Here is a 19,146-nt window from a genome sequence, read left to right as displayed (position 1 = left end):
CAAAATCACAAGCACACTCATCGGTACCATTAGGAACACTTTATTTTATTTAGATTTTCATCATTATCATCATTATCATCATTATTGTTTATTTTGCAGACATCATTTTCAATTTGAATCACTGTCATCCTCATCAACAGTAATGGTTTGTTTTTAAATCATAACACAATTTTGTCAAAATTTACACATACAAGTAGCATATTTTAATGACCATGTTTTGAATATTTCATATTTACGCTTTAAACTAGATAAAATTAAATTACAGTCAGAATTATTAAATGAACATGTACATACAGTTATTCAATACATACATAAAGAAAATAAATATAGTTATCATAAAAATAAAAAATAAAAATGAAAATACACACATTTTACAAATTGTTCCCCAAGCTCTTAACCTCATATGTTAATGTACACATAATTTTTATTTTTAACGTCATATTGTCTTATTCCCCGAAAGTTTTAGTTCGTTGTCGTCTTGGTTGTTTGACATGCATCGCAACACAGAAGCTAAACGTTTTCTCTCGCTTTTTTTCCCCTGACGCCCTCCCTCCGTCCCACCCCGTCCCGCCCGTTTGTCCTCCTCGGTTCACCCTTTTGTCGTCTTTTATGGCTTGCGTTGTTAGAATGATTCTGTCCGTCAGGACTCATTTCTGCTGGTCACTTGCTTTGTCCGCAAGCATTTTCCTATCTATCTGCCACCACCAGCTTCCCTTCATTTGCTGACTCTATCTCTCTCTCTCTGCTGACCTTCAGTCTTTAATCTAAATGTTCGAAATTGAAAAAAAAAACACCTAGTAGTAATTGAGCGAGAATTGTGCCCTTTGCAGCCTCGCGTGTAGCTCTCATCACCGCGGTCTTTCTCAGCTTGTGCTGATTGAGAAACACGTACAGCGAAGTCTTGGCCTCACACAGCCTGGCCCCTCGACTGTGCTCTTAAGTACACTTCCTCTGAACCTTACCGTATGTAAACATCCCTGAAGTCCAGGTTGGGTTGCCACAAACAATCCTTTGCTATCGAGAGACTCAAGAGACCGGAGATTGCAGGCAGTCAACGAAAGCCATTCTGAGGAGCTAGGGCTGCGGACAGCGCCATCGAAACGAAGGATGGAAAGACAAGAGTTCATCTACAGATGTCCCATCAGCACAGACACAGGAAGTGAGAAGAGAGAACGACAGAAAGAAAGAATAAACAGTCATCCGATTTCCTCCAACCATCCCATTTTTTACCACTCTCATGTGTCATACATTCTTCATGTCTTTTGTCCTTTTTTTGCTCTTTTTTTTTTCTCTTTCTCCATCCCTCTTCTGTTATTGCAGAATGGTCAGACCAGTAGAGTTATATTTATAAATGTATATATTCATTGCTTTTTTTCTGCTTATCCCCCCCTCCTCCCCGTGAATGAAATGTAAAGCCGGTTCCAGCTCTCTGACAACGGCGCCTCCTGTGTGCGAGAGACAGAATTACAACACATTACAACAGATCAATAAAGCATCAGTAAAGACAGATTTGTGACCCCGGACCACAAAATCAGTCATAAGGGTCAATTTCTTGGAAAATGATAAGACAATATTTGGCCAAGATACAACTATTTGAATATCTGGAATCTGAGGGTGCAAAAAATTCAAAATATTGAGAAAAAGTTCTTAGCAATGCATATTACTAATCAAACATTAAGTTTTGATATATTTATGGTAGGAAATTTACAAAATATCTTCATGAAACATGAGCTTTACTTAATATCCTTCTGATTTTTGGCATTAAAAAAAATTAATTATTTTGACCCATACAATGTGTTGTTGGCTATTGCTTTAAATATGTCACCCTGGACCTTAAATAGCATGGTTACATTTGTATCAATAGCCAACAATACACTGTATGGGATAAAAATTATTGATTTTTTCTTTAATGCCAAAAATCATTAGGATATTAAGTAAAGATCATGTTCCATGAAGATAATGTAATTTTCTACCGTAAATATATTAAAACTTAATTTTCAGTTAGTAATATTCATTGCTAAGAACTTTATTTGGACAACTTTAAAGGCAATTTTATCAGTATTTTGATTTTTTTGCTCCCTCATATTCTAGATTTTCAAATAGTTGTTTCTCAGCCAAATATTGTCCTATCCTAACAAACCATATATCAACATAAACCTTATTTATTCAGAAATTTAAAATAATTGACCCTTATAACTGGTTTTGTGATCCAGGGTCACATTTATGGAAGCCAGTTTCCACCAAGTAACAAACAAATCATGTCGTAACTGAGATAAAGACACAATTAGATAAAAAGTCATAATTATGACATGAAAAGTCAAAATTCTTACACTGATGCATACTGTGAAACTGTGACATACAAAGTTGTAATAAATATAAAAAGTTATGAAATTATGACATCAGTTCTGACGAAAAAATGTACTTTTCATGTCACTTCATGATTTATCTCAATTTCAACTTGATATGTCATCATTTTTACATTTTTTCTTCATGATGAATTTATGAAATATTAAGTCAATATTAATGATGAATTTATGAAATATTAAGTCGAGACACCCTCATGTCGTTTCAAACCCGTAACACCTTTGTTCATCTTCACAACATAAATTAAGGCATTTTTGATGAAATCTGAGAGCTTTCTGACCCTGGATAGACAGCAACACAACTGACATGTTCAAAGCCCAGAAAAGATCTTAAGAACATCATTAAATAGTAGAGGTCGACCGATATTGGATTTTACCGATAACTAGGTTGGACCACACTGGCTGATACCGATTAATCGACCGATAGTTTTTAAAATGGATACTAAACGGTAAATAAATAGTGCTCTACTATTTAAAAAAAAAAGTAGCCGAATAAACCATACTTTGTAAATGAATAAAAATATTAATATTAATTATATATTGATCATTACAGTTAGTTCATTGTTCATTAATGTTAACAAAAGCAACTAAAATGTTTAAAATATATCAGTAAATGCTGAAATTAACACTCTAGCAAGGAACTTTTAGCTTTTATCAATCTTAATGTTACAAATGGACTCGTATTGTGAAGTGTTACCATTACATCAACAATCAAGCTAAAGATGGCCATCTTTAAATATCTACACAAAGGCCACAGTATTGAAATTGCATACATATGGACATTGTGTACTTTCACAATTGAACTGCTTCTATTCTAGAACATTTGTGGTTATCTAATCAAAATATACAAATATGTTAGTCACACAACGGGCAAAAGTGCAGAAGAACTCGCAGCTATCCGGTATCACACACACTGGACGCATTGCGTTCAATTCAAGCCGCGGTCTACAAGACTTTATTTGATCAACATGCACCAAACATGCACTACAGTATACTGTACACACTGTTTCACTGTCAATGTTTTAAATCCGCCTTTGAAGTGTCCCGATCTGTGCAGCGCACAGTGTCACGTGTTTAAACAAACGGCACGTGCTGTCAGTGATTTCCGCCATTAGAGGCCGCTCTCGTGCTGTATAACGATGACCTTCTCAGCCGCTCCAGCAACGGACCCAACCCAGAAAAAACTATCGGCATGGATTTTTGCCGATAACCAATAGTTCTGCCTTTTAACTCTCAGTGCCAATTAATCGGCAAAACGGATACATCGGTTGACCTCTATTAAATAATGCATGTGACATCAGTGGTTCAACTGTAATGTTATATAGCTATGAGAATACTTTTGTGTGTGAAGAAAACAAAAATAACAACTTCATTCAACAATTTCTTCTCTTCTGTGTCAGTCTTAGCCACACATTCATGAGAGTACCACGACACATGCGTGTGGTGCTGTTAACGCTGGAGCCAGCGTTCTGATGTAGAGCCCAGATGTTCTGCACCTTGTTTTCAAGCAGAGCACAAAAAGAATTCTAACATTACGGTTGAACCATTGATGTCACATGGACTATTTTAGCAATGTCCTTTCCACCTTTCTTGGCCTTAAACGTGTCAGTTGCGTTGCTGTCTAGGCAGGGTCAGAAAGCTCTCGGATTTCATCAAAAATATGTTCATTTGTGTTCTGAAGATGATCGAAGGTCTTACGGGTTTGGAACGACACAAAGATGAGTAATTCATGACAGAATTTTCATTTTTTGGTGAACTATCCCTTTAAACCAGGTAAGTGTTAAATGAGCTGAAAGTATTACACTATTGATAGCTGAAAGAATAATTATAAATGAACACATGAGGTGTGTCTGTGTATGAAGGACTTAAGAATTCGACAAAGTTTTTTGCTCACAGATTCCATGTGGGCCTGATAATGATTCACACACAAACACAAACCCAAAGCACATGATGAATCACAATAAAAACATGAAAAGCAACATCCTTTCCAAAACAAGTTTAACAACACAGACATATAAAGGGCACGCAAAATATGGAGGTGTCTACTCCGTTATAATAACCCAAGAAAACCCAACAGAATGCTGAAAGTGCTTCAGTCAAACTCGTAAATGAGCAAATTTTCGTGATTTGCGCATTTACAGGCAGCAGCATGAAGAGGGAAATCATTGACTGTGGTGTACCGCAAATCTTGGGGGCCCTGCCCACACACTGCCATTAAATACTCTCATGACATACTTTTTCTCTTTATCCTGTTCAGTTTAGAGAAAAATTCAGTTTAGCTTTCTAGATTTAGAAAGTCTGGTGGGCTAAAGCTAGTGAAATATATATATGAGAAAATATTTATTAAAAAAGCTAGCTAGTCATGTCTCACCTTTGCAGTCCCTCAACAGGAGTAGGTCCTCACTGAGCCAGACTCTGCCCTTGGAGATGCTAAAGAAACAAGTGAGAGATTTAGTTTAAAAAAAAAAAAAAGAAAAAGTATTTCTGAACAGCATTATACAGCATTCACGTCAGCGCCACTTTCTCATAAGGAAACAATGTTCCTAAAATGTTTATCTGAAAACTAACACAACATCACTGTGTCATAAAGTTATTTCAGACTAATTGCGGGGATTTCCACAAAGCCTTGCTTATCTCTAGGTCTCAATCCTGGGTATTTTTTCTGCAAGTCTTTCCTCTTATTTCTAATTTCTTATTTGATTTATGGTATTTCCCATTCTGTTGACTGCCGTTAAAAGGATAACATATTGTATGTCTGCTTACTGGTCACATGTATGTTGTATTATGTATGTTAGTATGCTATATTTCTCACACACATAGCCATAACAAAATTCAAGCAGTATTATAACTGAAAATATCTCCACATCTTGTAGCTGTATCTAGTTTTGTGTATCTACAGTGTCAATGAATTTTATAATATTCAGAGCCATTCAAAAATCTGACACACCCAAAGCGCACAGAAATGTGGCGGAACCCTTTGTCATCAAGAGTTTCATGACAGAACTTGGCATAAATATATTTCCAATCTAAAAAATGAAATACTATTAAAACAATTAGATTTCATTGCCATCTACACAGAAGGGGACAACTGGGAACAAATGTTGTACTGTAATGTAAACATAAACCATGTAACACACACTGTAGTGAATTTCAAACAGTGAATTCCAATGACAGCTGTCATTGTTGTTTTGTAAAGAAATGTAACAAAAGTAAACATTAGAAAATGCAACTATTTAGGTCATCGTTTTGTGAGTAACAATTTGTTTTTTTTGGGTGACGCGCTTTGTTAGTGTTATGGAATTGTTGTTGTTATTGGAAATGACTTGATTTGAGACATCTATGAAGTGTTTTCGCCGTTTTAGCGGATTCTGGATGTGAAATTTACAGCTGTGCCAAGTTGCTAAGGAGAACTGTGTGAAGAGTTTTAAAAAAATGACCAGAGTATTAAAAGGACAGTTCACCCAAAAATGAAAATTCTGTTATTTACTGACCCTCATGTCGTTTAAAACATTTGTTAATCTTCAGAACACAAATTAAGATTTTTTTTTATGAAATTCGAAGGCTTTCTGACCCTCCATAGACGACAACACAACTGACACATTCAAAGCCCAGAAAGGTAGTAAGAACGTCATTAAAATAGTCCATGTGACATCAGTGGTTCAACTGTAATTTTATGAAGCTACGAGAATACTTTTTGTGGACAAAGAAAACAAAAATAACAACTTTATTCAACACTTTCTTCTTTTCTGTGTCAGTCTTCGATGCATGTTCACACATTCAAGCGTTTTTACTACCTTTCTGGGTCTCAAATGTGTCAGTTGTGTTGCTGTCTATGCAGGTTCAGAAAGCTCTAGGATTTAATCAAAAATATCTTAATTTGTGTTCTGAAGATGAACAAAATGAATTTTCATTTTTGGGTGAACTATCCCCTTTAAAGAATGTGTCCTAGCAATTGTAAAAAACTGCAATAGGATCATTAAAACGAAAAGATCATGGCTTCACAGGGGAGAATGTGTGAGCTCACCATCGCTCTGGACCTTCCTCAGGGTGACTGAGGGGGTAGAGATGGCTGAGGCACGGAAGTTAGCAGGCAAGGTTTCTGAGGAGTCAGAGGTCACTCCCCTCAGATCTTTCTCCCGGAACATCTTCCTCCATGAAGGGGAGCGAGTGAACGTCTTAGTGCCGTCCTAGAGGACAGAAGAAAAAACGTCAGCAATTTGATGAACAGAATCGTTTCTAGGTAGGTCACTCAGAAGAGAGTCATTATGAATGGAATTATCAGTCATGTCATTTTAATACAAAATACAACTGACTGCTGAAACTTGTAAGAGGAGTGGCATTATACTACAGTATGTTTTGCTGTGGTGGGAGGTAATGGATGATCAACATCCAGCTGTGTTCATGTCCCATGTTGCTCACCTCGTCTGGCCTCCTCTCTGTTCCCATGGCAATGAGAGAGTTGTATTCCTTCTCTAGAAGTTGCCGTGCCTGGATGTGGAATAAACATACTTTACATGTAATCAACCCAGTCCGGTAAGGAGTAATGAGTAGGTGCTGCTCTCATCTATAAAGCTCTTTTTGTTTGGAGACTTGATGAGTCAACAGGGTTTGTTTTCATGCAAAAAATACATCTACTGTATAAATAGACTCCCCGTATATATAAATATAAAGGCTGTCAATATATAAATATTTGTAAATATTAAATATTTGTAAATATTTTTGATGTTGCAACCATGTTGTTTCAGAATCATTAAAAAATTAATTATTTTACCAAAATAAGAGGGATCATACAAAATTACGTTATTGTTCATTTAGTACTGACCTGAGTAAGGTATTTCACATAAAAGATGTTTTCGTACAGTCAAAAAGAGAAAATAATAGTTGAATTTATAAAAATGACCCAGTTCAAAAGTTCACATCCTCTTGATTCTTAATACTGTGTTGTTACCTGAATGATCAACAGCTGTGTTTTTGTTTGTTTGTTTGTTTGCTTAGGTTTGGTAGATTTGTTTGTTTGATAGTTGTTCATGAGTCCCTTGTTTGTCCTGAACAGTTAAACTGCCTGCTGTTCTTCAGAAGAATTCTTCAGGTCCACAAATTCTTTGGTTTTCCATCATTTTTGTGTATTTGAACCCTTTCCAACAATGACTGTATGATTTTGAGATCCATCTTTTGACACTGAGGACAACTAAGAGACTCATATGCAACTATTACTGAAGGTTCAACCGCTCACTGATGCTCTAGAAGGAAAAACCACGCATTAAGAGCCAGGGGGTGAAAACTTTTGAACAGAATGAAGATGTGTACATATTGCACATTTGTGCACATTTTTAATTTAGTACTGCCCTTCAGAGAATATAGAAGACAGTGACATGTTTCCCAGAAGACAAAATAAGTTACATTTACCCTGATCTTCAAATTCAAAAAGTTTTAATGCCCCTGGCTCTTAATGCATCGTGTTTCCTTCTGGATCAGTAAGCGTTTGAACCTTTTGTAATAGTTGCATATGAGTCCCTCAGTTGTCCTCAGTGTGAAAAGGTGGATTTTTCTGAAGAACAGCAGGCAGTTTAACTATTCAGGACAAACAATGGACTTATGAACAACTATCACTAAACAAAAAAACAAAAGCTGTGGATCATTCAGGCAACAACACAGTATTAAGAATCAAGTGTTTGTAAACTGTTGAACAGGGTCATTTTTATATATTCAACTCTTATTTTCTCTTGTGGACTATATGTAAACATCTTTTATGTGAAATACCTTATTCAGGTCAGTACTAAATAAACAATAACATGCATTTTGTATGATCCCTCTCATTTTGGTAAAATAATTAACATTTTTAATGATTCTAAAAGGGGGATGTAAACTTTTGACCTCAAATGTAAATTGGAATCTCGCAAAAACAATTTGTGAGTAAGCAGTGCTTCTATGCCATTTTTCCCAAGAAAAAAAATTATAAATATGTCATTGTACCTGTGTGTTTTGATTGGGTATCTGCAGGAGCAGGGCGAGGTCAGTGTAATCGAAGGTGTCGTCCAGGGCGAGCAGGGCACCGTGCACACCGCTCTCAGTCAGATTATCTGCATACTCCTTCAAGCCGATGGACTGCACCCAGCACATCACACGCTCGTTTGACCAAACCATCACATCTAGACAGAAAACAAAAGAGCTGGACTATAAATAGAATTCCAAGAGGGTGTTAACCACTGATCATTATCACTGAATAATGATCGATTTCCATCTTGGGCGATGGCCCTGGATCTCATCTTTTGTTTCAATCGCTCCTGGCCTTTCAGATGGACCTCTTCAATGGCCGACGTACATTTAGACACATGTGTTTTTGTTTCAGACAAAGTCTTTGTCTCTGTTTTGCATTTATAGGGGATTCCAGGGACTTTGCATTTGTTTTGTTGATTCAGCTTCTCCAAACCAAGGTTCAAAGGAAGGAATGCAATCATGGGAAACAGTCAAACTGTTCCATCTGAGTCATTTACAGTGTTAATATCAAGGTGTCAATATAAAAAAACAACTTCATGCAGCTTCTGGTACGGTAACTGTATATTCTGTAGATTTCTGTCTGTACATGGTGGAAAAGTTATAGATGGCAACATGCCATCTATAACATGGTTGCCAGTATTGCTATTGTTAAAAAAAACAAGAAGAAAAAAACTAAAACTATTAATAGAAATTAATTGAAATAAAGCTGAAAAAGAAAAAGAAAAAAACTTACTGTTAACCTACTGAAAATAAGTTGAAGTGCTAAAATTACACAGACTAAAATAAATAGCTAAACAGACATATTTAAAAATTAAAAAAATATCAAAAGTATGGAAGCCCATTTTAGCTACTGAATAAAAAAAATTCAAAAAAGGTGATTGCGACTATTTATCTCACAATTCTAAGTTTTTTCTTGCAATTTTAACTTTTTATTCTCAGAACTGTGATATAAACTTTCAATCGCAAGTTCTAAAGTCAGAATTCCAGGATATAAACTTTTTTCTTGCAATTTTGAGTTTACATTTTGCAAGTTTATGTTTCGTAATATTTAATGTTTTCTAATATTTTCTCAGAACTGCAAGTTCATATCTTACAACTGAGTTTATATTTCGCAATTCTGACTTTATAACTTACAATTGTGAGTTTATATCTCACAATTCTGAGAAAAAAGTTAGAATTGGGAAATGTGAACTCGCAAATGTGAAGAAAAAAAAAGTCAGCATTGTAAGATAAAAAATTGCCATTACCTCTTTTTTTAGTGGCTTCCATACAAAAGCACATAAAAAGTACTGTAACTAATATTAAAATACAAAATAGAAGCTAATTCCAAATATTAATAAATATTACAGTATAGAAATAGTACCAAAATAACACTTGTTAGATTGTTTTAGTGTGTTTTCATGTGGTAGTTGGAAATGCACTGATTTGAAAATAATAAAATGCCAATAACTGATTAATGTCTGACATTAAAATTCTGTACTTGCATAGGTAATGCATTTAGGCATCAAAACATTAGATGTTACAGTATGAAAAAATGGAAATTTATTTTGATATTTACTAAAGAGTACATTTAGTCATTTGATTAAATTATTAGTATTTTTAAAGACTCGCTTTGAATGTGGCAATGCACACAAAAGTATCCCTGCACTACACTGAGCAGAGATATGTGTGCATGCAAAGCTATTCGTTCTTGCTTAATATAGTCTCAAATGGCATGAAGGCATCTGTGTTGCTATGCGATGAATAACTTCTAGATCAGCGAAGGCATCTGTTTCTAATCAAGGTACTGAATGAGGCGGTAACTGCACCTTTAAAACAACTCACAACTGTGAGATTAATAATGCGATCTGTGTATTGTGCTTTGATCAGTTGCTCTTCGAGTGTGAAATCTCTATTGTGCCATTGAATCCTGTGCATAATGGAAGGCTGGGCCGCTCAACGCTTTCCAGACGTCATTGCTGGTAATGTATGTTATTATTAACAAATGCATTCTGTGTAAACACCCTTCCTCTCGCTCTCCCTGCCATATTCTTATTCACTGTCCCATGTTTTGATGAACCGTGCATTCCACGGGTGACTGTTGTTGCTTTTTCCCTTTTGTACATTGTGTTTATCAGATTGTTCTGCTGTATGATTTGATTGACGACGCACAGCAAAAGATTAAAATGATAAAACCCCAAAAGAACTTGGAAAACCACCAGAAACTGTCCTGAAATGCCTGCTATGCCGGCTTAGATAAACATGGACTTCAATGCTCAACTCAGGCTGCAAAACTTGGTCGACCAGCATGTTTTAAAGGATGGTCATCCTGGATGAACAAGTAAGAAGGAAAAGATAAAAAAGAAACCTTTATTCTGGTGTTGGCTCTCATCTCTCCTCCTCTCCAGCTCCTTGCGGTCATAATTGAGGCGCTTCAGGCACATGATGCCATAATGCAGGCTCACCCTGTGGGGTCAAAAGGTCACAAGGATCAAGAGAAAGGTCGCGGGGCTATCTAAATTCATTAGGGCGCTCCACCCTTACAAACTGTTACAAGAGCTGACCCCAGGCACATTAGAGATTAGGAAAGGCCCTGAGACACACACCTGCACTGTGACAATAACTGATTGGCACAGGATGGAATGAGATTAAGGATGACAAAGAGAAGGTATAATGAAGTGTGTGGCAGCATGTAACAGATGGGGAGACGGAGACAGAAAATACCTGTGGAAACTGTCCACCATTTTCAGCTGCCCACGCAGCTCTTTCTTGGTCAGATGGTCCAACATGCGGGCGTCCACCAGTGACTCCATGAAGTAGCTTCTGTACTGGGGCAAACCCAGACTGGGCAGCCAATCATTGCCCACCCACTCATGGTTCATATCTCCATAAGCCAGAATCTACAACAGAGGGAGGTAAAAAAAAAAAAAAACATTAAAAATCCAACTTATATCACAACTGTATTTCAGTTCATTCATTACAATGTTTATTCGCTTCCTACAAATCCAAACTTCAGGAATTCAAAATAAAATTCTGGGGCTGTTTATGAAACTTATGACCACTTGCCTTATTGGATCAGCACTATATCTTAATTTTTTTATCATGTTCATGAATTTTTATGCCTAGCATTAAACAGTGTTGTAATTGTTAACTAATGCTAAAACCAAAAATAAACCAATAATATTAATAGAACTTTGGGTAATTGAAATAATTATGTTTTCTTAGCAATACGTACTAAAATGACTAAAACTGAAGATATAGAATATATATATATATATAAACATATTATTAAAAAAAAAACTTAACTAATAAAATGACTTCACTTCAATAAAACCTAAACTAAAATGAAGATGATAACTGAAAATCTAAAAAGTTATTACAGCTTTTACTATGGAAGCCCGTTTCTGCCACTGAATTAAAAAAAAAATGGAAATTGCTACTTTTATCTCACAATTCTGACCTTTTTTCTTAGAACTGTGAGATATAAACTTAAGATATAAAACTTTGTCAGCACCAATAGCCTTGTGGTTAGTGTGCCAACATATAGCGCCGCTGCGCTGTGGGCATCCCGAGTTCGAATCCCGGCTTGTGGACCTTTCCCGATCCCTCCCACTTCCTGTCTTACCTACACTGTCCTATCTAAATGAAGGCATAAAAACAAACAAAAAAAGAGATACAAGACTTTTTTTTCCTCAGAACTGCAACTTAACTTTAATGTTACGAAAGTTGCAATTCTGACTTTTTTCCTCAGAATTGTGACTTTATATCTTGCAATTCTGACTTTAACTCGCAATTGTGAGTTTATATCACGCAATTCTGAAAAAAAAAAGGTCAAAATTGTGAGTTTATATCATGCAAATCCGACTTTATAACTCACAGTTGCGAGTTTATATAACACAATTCTGAGAAAAAAAAGTCAGAATTGCAAGATAAAAATTCATAATTATGACTTTTTTTCTTAAACTTTAAAACCATGGAAGCCCAATAAAAAATAAAAGAGGTCACTGTGACTACTTATATGACAAATCTTTTCTCAGAACTGCATGATATAAACTCGCAACTGCAAGTTATAAAGCCAGAATTGCATGATATAAACCCACAATTATGACTTTTTCTCAGAATTCCAAGATATAAACTCACAATTCTGAGAAAAAGATGACTAATATGTTCTCAGAATTGCTTTTCTCAGAAAAGTTTTTTATCTCACAATTCTGACTTAACTTCTATTTCTCAGAATTGTTTTGTTTTTTTAGAATTGCAACATTATTTCTCAGAATTGTGACTTTATTTTTCGCAATTGTTAGTTTATATTACGCAATTCTGAAAAAAAAAAAAGGTCAGAATTGAGATAAAAACAAAACGAGTTATAAATTCCAGTTCTGAGGGGGGAAAATGACTCATATGTTCTCAGAATTGCTTTTATAAAAAGTTTTTATCTCACAATTCTGACTTAACTCACAACTGTGTGTTATAAAATCAGAATTGCAAGATATAAATTCACAAGTCTGACATTTTTTTCTTAGAATTGCGACTTTATTTCTTAGAATTGTTTACGTAAACTCACAATTGCAAGAAAAAAGTCAGAATAGTGAGATAAAAACTTGCAATAACCTTTACGTTTTTTATTCAGTGGTGGAAACAGGCTTCTATAATATTACCACACATTTTCTTTCGCATAGAAAATTAACTTACCTAAACTTCATATTTAATGGAAAAAATGTATATATTATATTTAAATAAAATATTAAATATCAAATGTATTACTGAAACTGTAAACAATACATCAATAACTGTTTAACATTTTATTTAGTATTTATTATTACTGAATACACATTTAAATTAGATATTTAAAATCAGAAATTTAAACAGATATATTCATATTTTTCGCCTTGAAGCCAAAAAATAATCCTTACTGTTGAGCTCTGAACTACCTTCCATTTATCAAAAAGGAAACAGCAGTGAAGTGATTCTATGTGATTTTGATCCGAGCACACACTTCATTTACTCTTAACGCTAATTTAGTCTCAACGATCTGATGGCACCATCAGTTTGGAAAGTGTTTAATGGACATATTGATGTTACTCACCTGATCCCAGCTAATCTCTTTCAGCTCCTTGTGTGCGGAGGTGATAGCATGATAGGAGAGAGGTGAGGAAGAGGAGATAAGGAACGCAGCAGAGGGGCAGCAGGAAAGACACATCGATGGACAGGAAGAGGAAAGAAGAATGAAGAGGGAAAGCAGGAAGAGAGGTACAAAGGGAGGAACAGTTTGTTAGTGACCGGGTCATTAGTTGGAAGCAGTTCACACTGAAACAGAAAAAAGAGGGAAAGTTGAGGATGTTCAACGCTACAGCCTAGCCAGACACACAGAGGGGGAGAGAGAAAGAGAGAGACGCATCAACACATGTCCGATCACTCCACTCTCTCCTCATGCCGCCCCTCATACTGTCCACTAGGGGGCAGAGCGCTTTACAATCCAACACTCCTGCTGTTTACTTTTATCCAGATGAAATTTACTTTTAAAAAAACTGGGGGGAAAATGCATTGGTGGGTAAGAGTTTTTATGTCAGTATCCATTCTTGAAATGTTTTCTAGTAGTTGACAGAATACAGAAAGTTTTTTGTACTAACTGGTTTGGTCGCTGCGGTCAGGGACTCCATCTCAGCATGGGTCATCCACACGTTACTGGTTGACTGTGGTAAGAAAAAAAAACAATACATACAATTAATAAGAAAGATTCATGATTTTGTTTTTTTTCTAGGCCTCCAATTACATTTGTGATATTAATCATGCAACTCATTGTATAGCTGTTTTTGCTTCTTTTAAAGCACAAATGCTTTTAGATTAATTTTTTAAGCATATGTAAGTTTATGTGAGCGTGTGTGAGCGTACAGAGCGTGTGCTGGCCGGGGCCGAGGGGCTGGTCAGGGACACCATCTCCTGAATGGCCAGTCTCAGTTTGAGGCGGTGCAGAGGGTTACTGATGCCGATCTCTCTCTGGATCTCTGTGTCTGACAGGTTAGCCATGATGGCTCCACTCTTCACGTTAGCACGACAGGCTGCCACGTACCATGCAGGCATGCCCACCCACAGCTGAAAGAGAAACAGAGAGCTGACCTTTAGGAAAGTAGAGGAAGCGCCTTTTCTTAGGAAACCAAAGTGATGCAGAATGTAAGTAAACAGTAGGAAACAATAATGCCATAATTTCATACATAACAGCATGTATCAATGTAAAACTAAAAAAAGCCCCTTTTTATCCATTATGGATATGGAGTCATACTTCCAGCCAGGAGACAACAGTGGGTCCATCCCAAGATGCAAAGGGTAGCCCCTGTCGGCATGCCTCCTCCAACAGCTCATGCCTAAAAGAAAGGGAGAGGTGTTTACTCACCACAAAGAATGAGATACAGAGTGAGAAGACAGACTAGACTAGACTGGTTAGAGTAAAATTACTTCTTCTTGCTGCGACGGTCCTTGTCCACCGGACCGGCCATCTTAGTGAGTCCGAGGGGATCCACAGAGCCCAGGTCATCTGAGGGGGTCGAGGCTACAGGAGGCAAAGAAAGGTGAACTAAAAGGTGATGAACTGAAAAAACAAAATTGCCTTGATATTTTGACATACAAGATGTAATTGTACTATAAAAACCTCTACATTTCAGAACTCAAAACTTTGTTGTTAGTCTAAAAACAGCTTGTATTCCTATGTATGAGGTAATAGTTTGATTAAGCACTGCCTCCACACAAGAAGACTGACATCACTGCCTGTTTAGCCCCGCCAACCGAATCGTGCATAGTGTTTACCAGAGCAGCGAATGTGCAGGTCTACACCAGAATGCTCTGCAGTGCCAATTTGTGAAAAAAAAAACAGGCATTGCCTTCCTTCTGATCCTAATGTTAGGAAAGAATGGATGAATTTTATTTTTAATGAAGATCCAGACCGCATCTCAAGGAACCAAGGTTACGCTAGTAACTGGAGCAACAGAATTCGTTGTGGGATTTTCAAAAAGATTGAAACTAAAAGACAAAAGTGAGTAACTGTTTTCAATACATGGTCACTATTGCTTTGTCTCTTTTTACAAGTCATTTGATATGTACTGAGTTATTTATGCGTTTTAAACCTAAATCACAGCAGCGTCCATCTATGAGGAATGAATGTACACTGTTAGCCAATCATAGCAGTGGGCGTTTACTTCAGAGTTTACAATCCGCCACACCTATTCAAACAGAGCGTTCTGCTGAGAGGGGGTTAAAACCAGGACAGAAAATAGCCTATTACTTCTAATTTATATATTTTTTTATTTAAAAATCCTGATAACATTATAAGTGGTCTTCAGAGAACAGTACAAAATTAAAAAAACAGCAACGCAACTGAAACATTCAAGGACCAGAAAAGTAGCAAGAACAGCTTCAAATGTAATTTTATGAAGCTACGAGAATACTTTTTGTGTGCAAAGAAAACAAACATAATGACTTTATTCAACAATTTCTTCTGCCTCGTTTTAGTCTTTGCTACACATTCACAAGAGTAACACTACACATGCATGAGGTGTTGCCGAAGCAGGAGCCGGCGTTATTCGTTATTTTTCTTATTTTTGTTTCTTTGTGCACAAAAAGTATGAAGAGTTCAGATGCAAAAGCCTCTAAATCCATCTGACGTATTTCTTTAAAATGAGCATTTCTTTCTGGCTACTTTGTATAGGGTTCTATGTAAGTACTGGTACTTCTGATTGGGCTGAGGCTGGAATTTAGCAAGTTTAAAGTAAAGTATTTGATGGACGTATAACATGTGTCAGGAGCATTCAATCAGTATCCTCTCATTTTTGACCGAGATGGCTTTTAGCTGGTTTGCATGTAAACTCTTCATATTCTAATAGTTTCATAACATTAAGGTTGAACCACTGATGTCACATGGACTATTTTAACGATGTCCTTACTACCTTTCTGGGAATGTGTCAGTTGTGTTGCTGTCTATGCGGGGTCAGAAAACTCTTGGATTTCATCAAAAATATCTTAATTTGAGTTCTGAAGATGAACCAAGGCCTTACAGGTTTGGAACGACATGAAGGTGAGTAATTAATGACAGAATTTTCATTTTTGGGTGAACTGTCCCTTTAAAAAGGCAATAAGCCCTTTTTATATATCCCAAGCAAATGAGTGATTTCATTAGGAAAGAAGTCAGCAATTTTTTAGGGGCCTTTAAGGAACATTTCCGGATAATTTAAGTATATCCCTGTGATTTTGTGCAGTGATATTTTTTATTTTGTTGTCAAGCACTTTTTTTATTTTTAAATATTTTTAAGTTACTCACCCAGAGATGCTGACTCGCGTCCAGGCTGACCCATTCGGACCTTGTCCTTCTTCCCAAAGAGCCGGCCGATGGAAGACTTGATGCTTTTCTTTTTGCTGGCCTTGTGGAGGGAGTCCTGGCTGCTGTTTGAGCTGCTGCCATCAGCTGAGAGGCTGGAAATCCACAGAGAGAGACAGGGAAAGGTCACTTAAAAAAAGACATTAAGACTGAAGTGTGAAGGGAAAGACATTTTGTACAGTGCAATCTCAGAATACCAGTCCTTTGTAAGGATGGATGACGGGACAGTTAACGCACCTGCGGAACTCACGACTGTCATCCAACAATGCACCAGGGTGAGTGTGCGTCATCCTGTCCAATCGCAGTGCACGAGGAGTGGGAGGAGGGGTGGAATCCAAAAGGGCCAGGGACCTGTCATCATCTTTGTTGTTCTGATGAGCAGAACGGAGTCAGCTGTTTGCATATATGTGTGATAGCAATGCTTGTGAATGTTCCCACATGTTCTCCTACCTGTCTGTCTGTCTCACGTGCTGGGGAGTGGGGCAGACGGGGAGTGGAGTGCCCAGAGCTGGGTGGAGAAGGCGATGCCAGGGTGGAGGATGTGAGGGATGGGGGGATGAAGCCACGGCCTGTGCTGTCCCGCCCCAGAGAGGTCGGAGGGACGGGAGGGCCGTCCAGAGCCACGCTGCTGACTCTGCTCTCGATTTCTTCAGCACGAAGCTCTGTGCTCTCCTTCTCTTCCTGAATCAACCTGAAGAAAATATGAAAGGAAGGTAAAACAAAGGCTTCTGCAGTATCACAAGGCTAAATTCGGTTCTGGACGATTTATATATATACAGTTGAAGTCAAAAGTTTACATACACCTTGCAGAATCTGCAAAATGTTAATTTTACCAAAATTAGAGGATCATACAAAATGCATGTTATTTTTTAAATACTGACTTGAATAAGATATTTAACATAAAAGACGTTTACATATAGTGCACAAGAGAAAATAATAGCTGAATTTATAAAAATGACCCAGTTCAAAAGTTTACATACGCTTGATTAATACTGTGTTGTTACCTGAATGATCCACAGTTTTTTTTTTTTGATAGTTGTTCATGAGTCCTTTCTTTGTCCTGAACAGTTAAACTGCCCGCTGTTGTTCCGAAAAAAATCTTTCAGGTCCCACAAATTCTTTGGTTTTTCAGCATTTTTGTGTATTTGAACCCTTTCCAACAATGACTGTATGATTTTGAGATCCATCTTTTCACACTGAGGACAACTGAGGGACTCTTATGCAACTATTACAGAAGGTTCAAACACTCACTGATGCAGAAGGAAAACTGATGCATTGAGAGCCGGGGGTTGAAAACTTTTGAACAGAATGAAGATGTGTATATTTTTCTTATTTTGCCTAAATATCTTTTTTTTTTCATTTAGTACTGCCCTTCAGAAGGTACAGAAGATACTTACATGTTTTCCAGCAAAAAAAGATCAGTTAAATTTACCCTGATCTTCAAATTCCAGGCTCTTAATGCATTGTGTTTTCTTTTGGAGCATCAGTGAACATCTGTAATAGTTGTGTTTGAGTCCCTCAGTTGTCCTCAGTGTGAAAAGATCTTAAAATCATAGTCATTGTTGGAAAGGGATTAAATATGCAAGAGATGCTGGAAAACCAAAGAATTTGTGGGACCTGAAGGTTTTTTCCTGAAAAACAGCAGGTAGTTTAACTGTTCAGGACAAACAAGAGACTCATGAGCAACTACCACATAAAAAAACAGCTGTGGATCATTCAGGTAACAACACAGTATTAAGAAGCAAGTGTATGTAAACTTTTGAACAGGATCATTTTTATAAATTCAACTATTATTTTCTCTTGTGGACTATATGTAAACATCTTTTATGTGAAATATCTTATTCAGGTACTAAATATAAACATGCATTTTGTATGATCTGTCTTATTTTGGTAAAATAATTCCACTTTTGACTTCAACTGTATATTTATATATTATGTAGTGTGTGAAATGTACAATTGTGGTCAGGTGAATTCAAAACTAGCAGGGTTTTCTTAAGACTGAGTTCAAGCAATCTACCAACTAGTTGATTTCAAAAACACTTTTATGCACTTATGTTCTCTGCCCTTATCGAGTGTCTCTCCTGCTCTTTCTCATTAACCTCCCCTTCTGAGCACTCTCCATTTTAAATGTCTTTCCCATTAAATGAAAGTTTGTTTTTTCAAGCGGTCTCAAGGTCCCTCCGTCTTGAGTAAACTCACTTAATCTCTTTGTTGATGGCCTCCAGCTGCTCCTGCAACATGATAGCGAGAGTCTGCACATCTGTCTGGCCGCTTGGTGAGAGCAGCTCCGAGCCGAAGAGTGTCTCGCGATCCTCTTCATCATCAGAACACCTGTCCTCCACGCCGCCCTCGAACCCAGTGCCCAGCAAAGCTCCGCTGTCCCAATCGCCGTACTACGCATGAGAAAGGTTTGAAGCGATTAGTTTAATTTCATATTAAGCC

At 36.9% G+C, this 19,146-nt stretch overlaps 1 protein-coding gene across 1 annotated transcript in view; it reads right to left on the bottom strand.

Moving 5' to 3' along the window:
* Positions 1-24: 24 nt before the first annotated feature.
* Positions 25-19,146, bottom strand: part of ppfia3 (PTPRF interacting protein alpha 3) — a 47,302-nt gene continuing 28,180 nt past the window's right edge. Inside the window, 16 exon segments of the mRNA XM_051106228.1 lie at positions 25-1,445; positions 4,735-4,793; positions 6,388-6,550; positions 6,783-6,851; positions 8,337-8,512; positions 10,708-10,805; positions 11,064-11,239; positions 13,426-13,452; positions 13,970-14,032; positions 14,232-14,432; positions 14,620-14,701; positions 14,793-14,886; positions 16,648-16,799; positions 16,942-17,075; positions 17,155-17,395; positions 18,904-19,097. Coding sequence (XP_050962185.1) covers positions 4,747-4,793; positions 6,388-6,550; positions 6,783-6,851; positions 8,337-8,512; positions 10,708-10,805; positions 11,064-11,239; positions 13,426-13,452; positions 13,970-14,032; positions 14,232-14,432; positions 14,620-14,701; positions 14,793-14,886; positions 16,648-16,799; positions 16,942-17,075; positions 17,155-17,395; positions 18,904-19,097 — 1,917 coding nt within the window. The 3' untranslated portion in view covers positions 25-1,445; positions 4,735-4,746.

This window comes from Labeo rohita, chromosome 3 (genome assembly GCF_022985175.1).
Source record: "Labeo rohita strain BAU-BD-2019 chromosome 3, IGBB_LRoh.1.0, whole genome shotgun sequence".
In the NCBI taxonomy this organism is placed as follows: Eukaryota; Metazoa; Chordata; class Actinopteri; order Cypriniformes; family Cyprinidae; genus Labeo; species Labeo rohita.
This window is presented reverse-complemented; position numbering and strand designations above follow the sequence as displayed.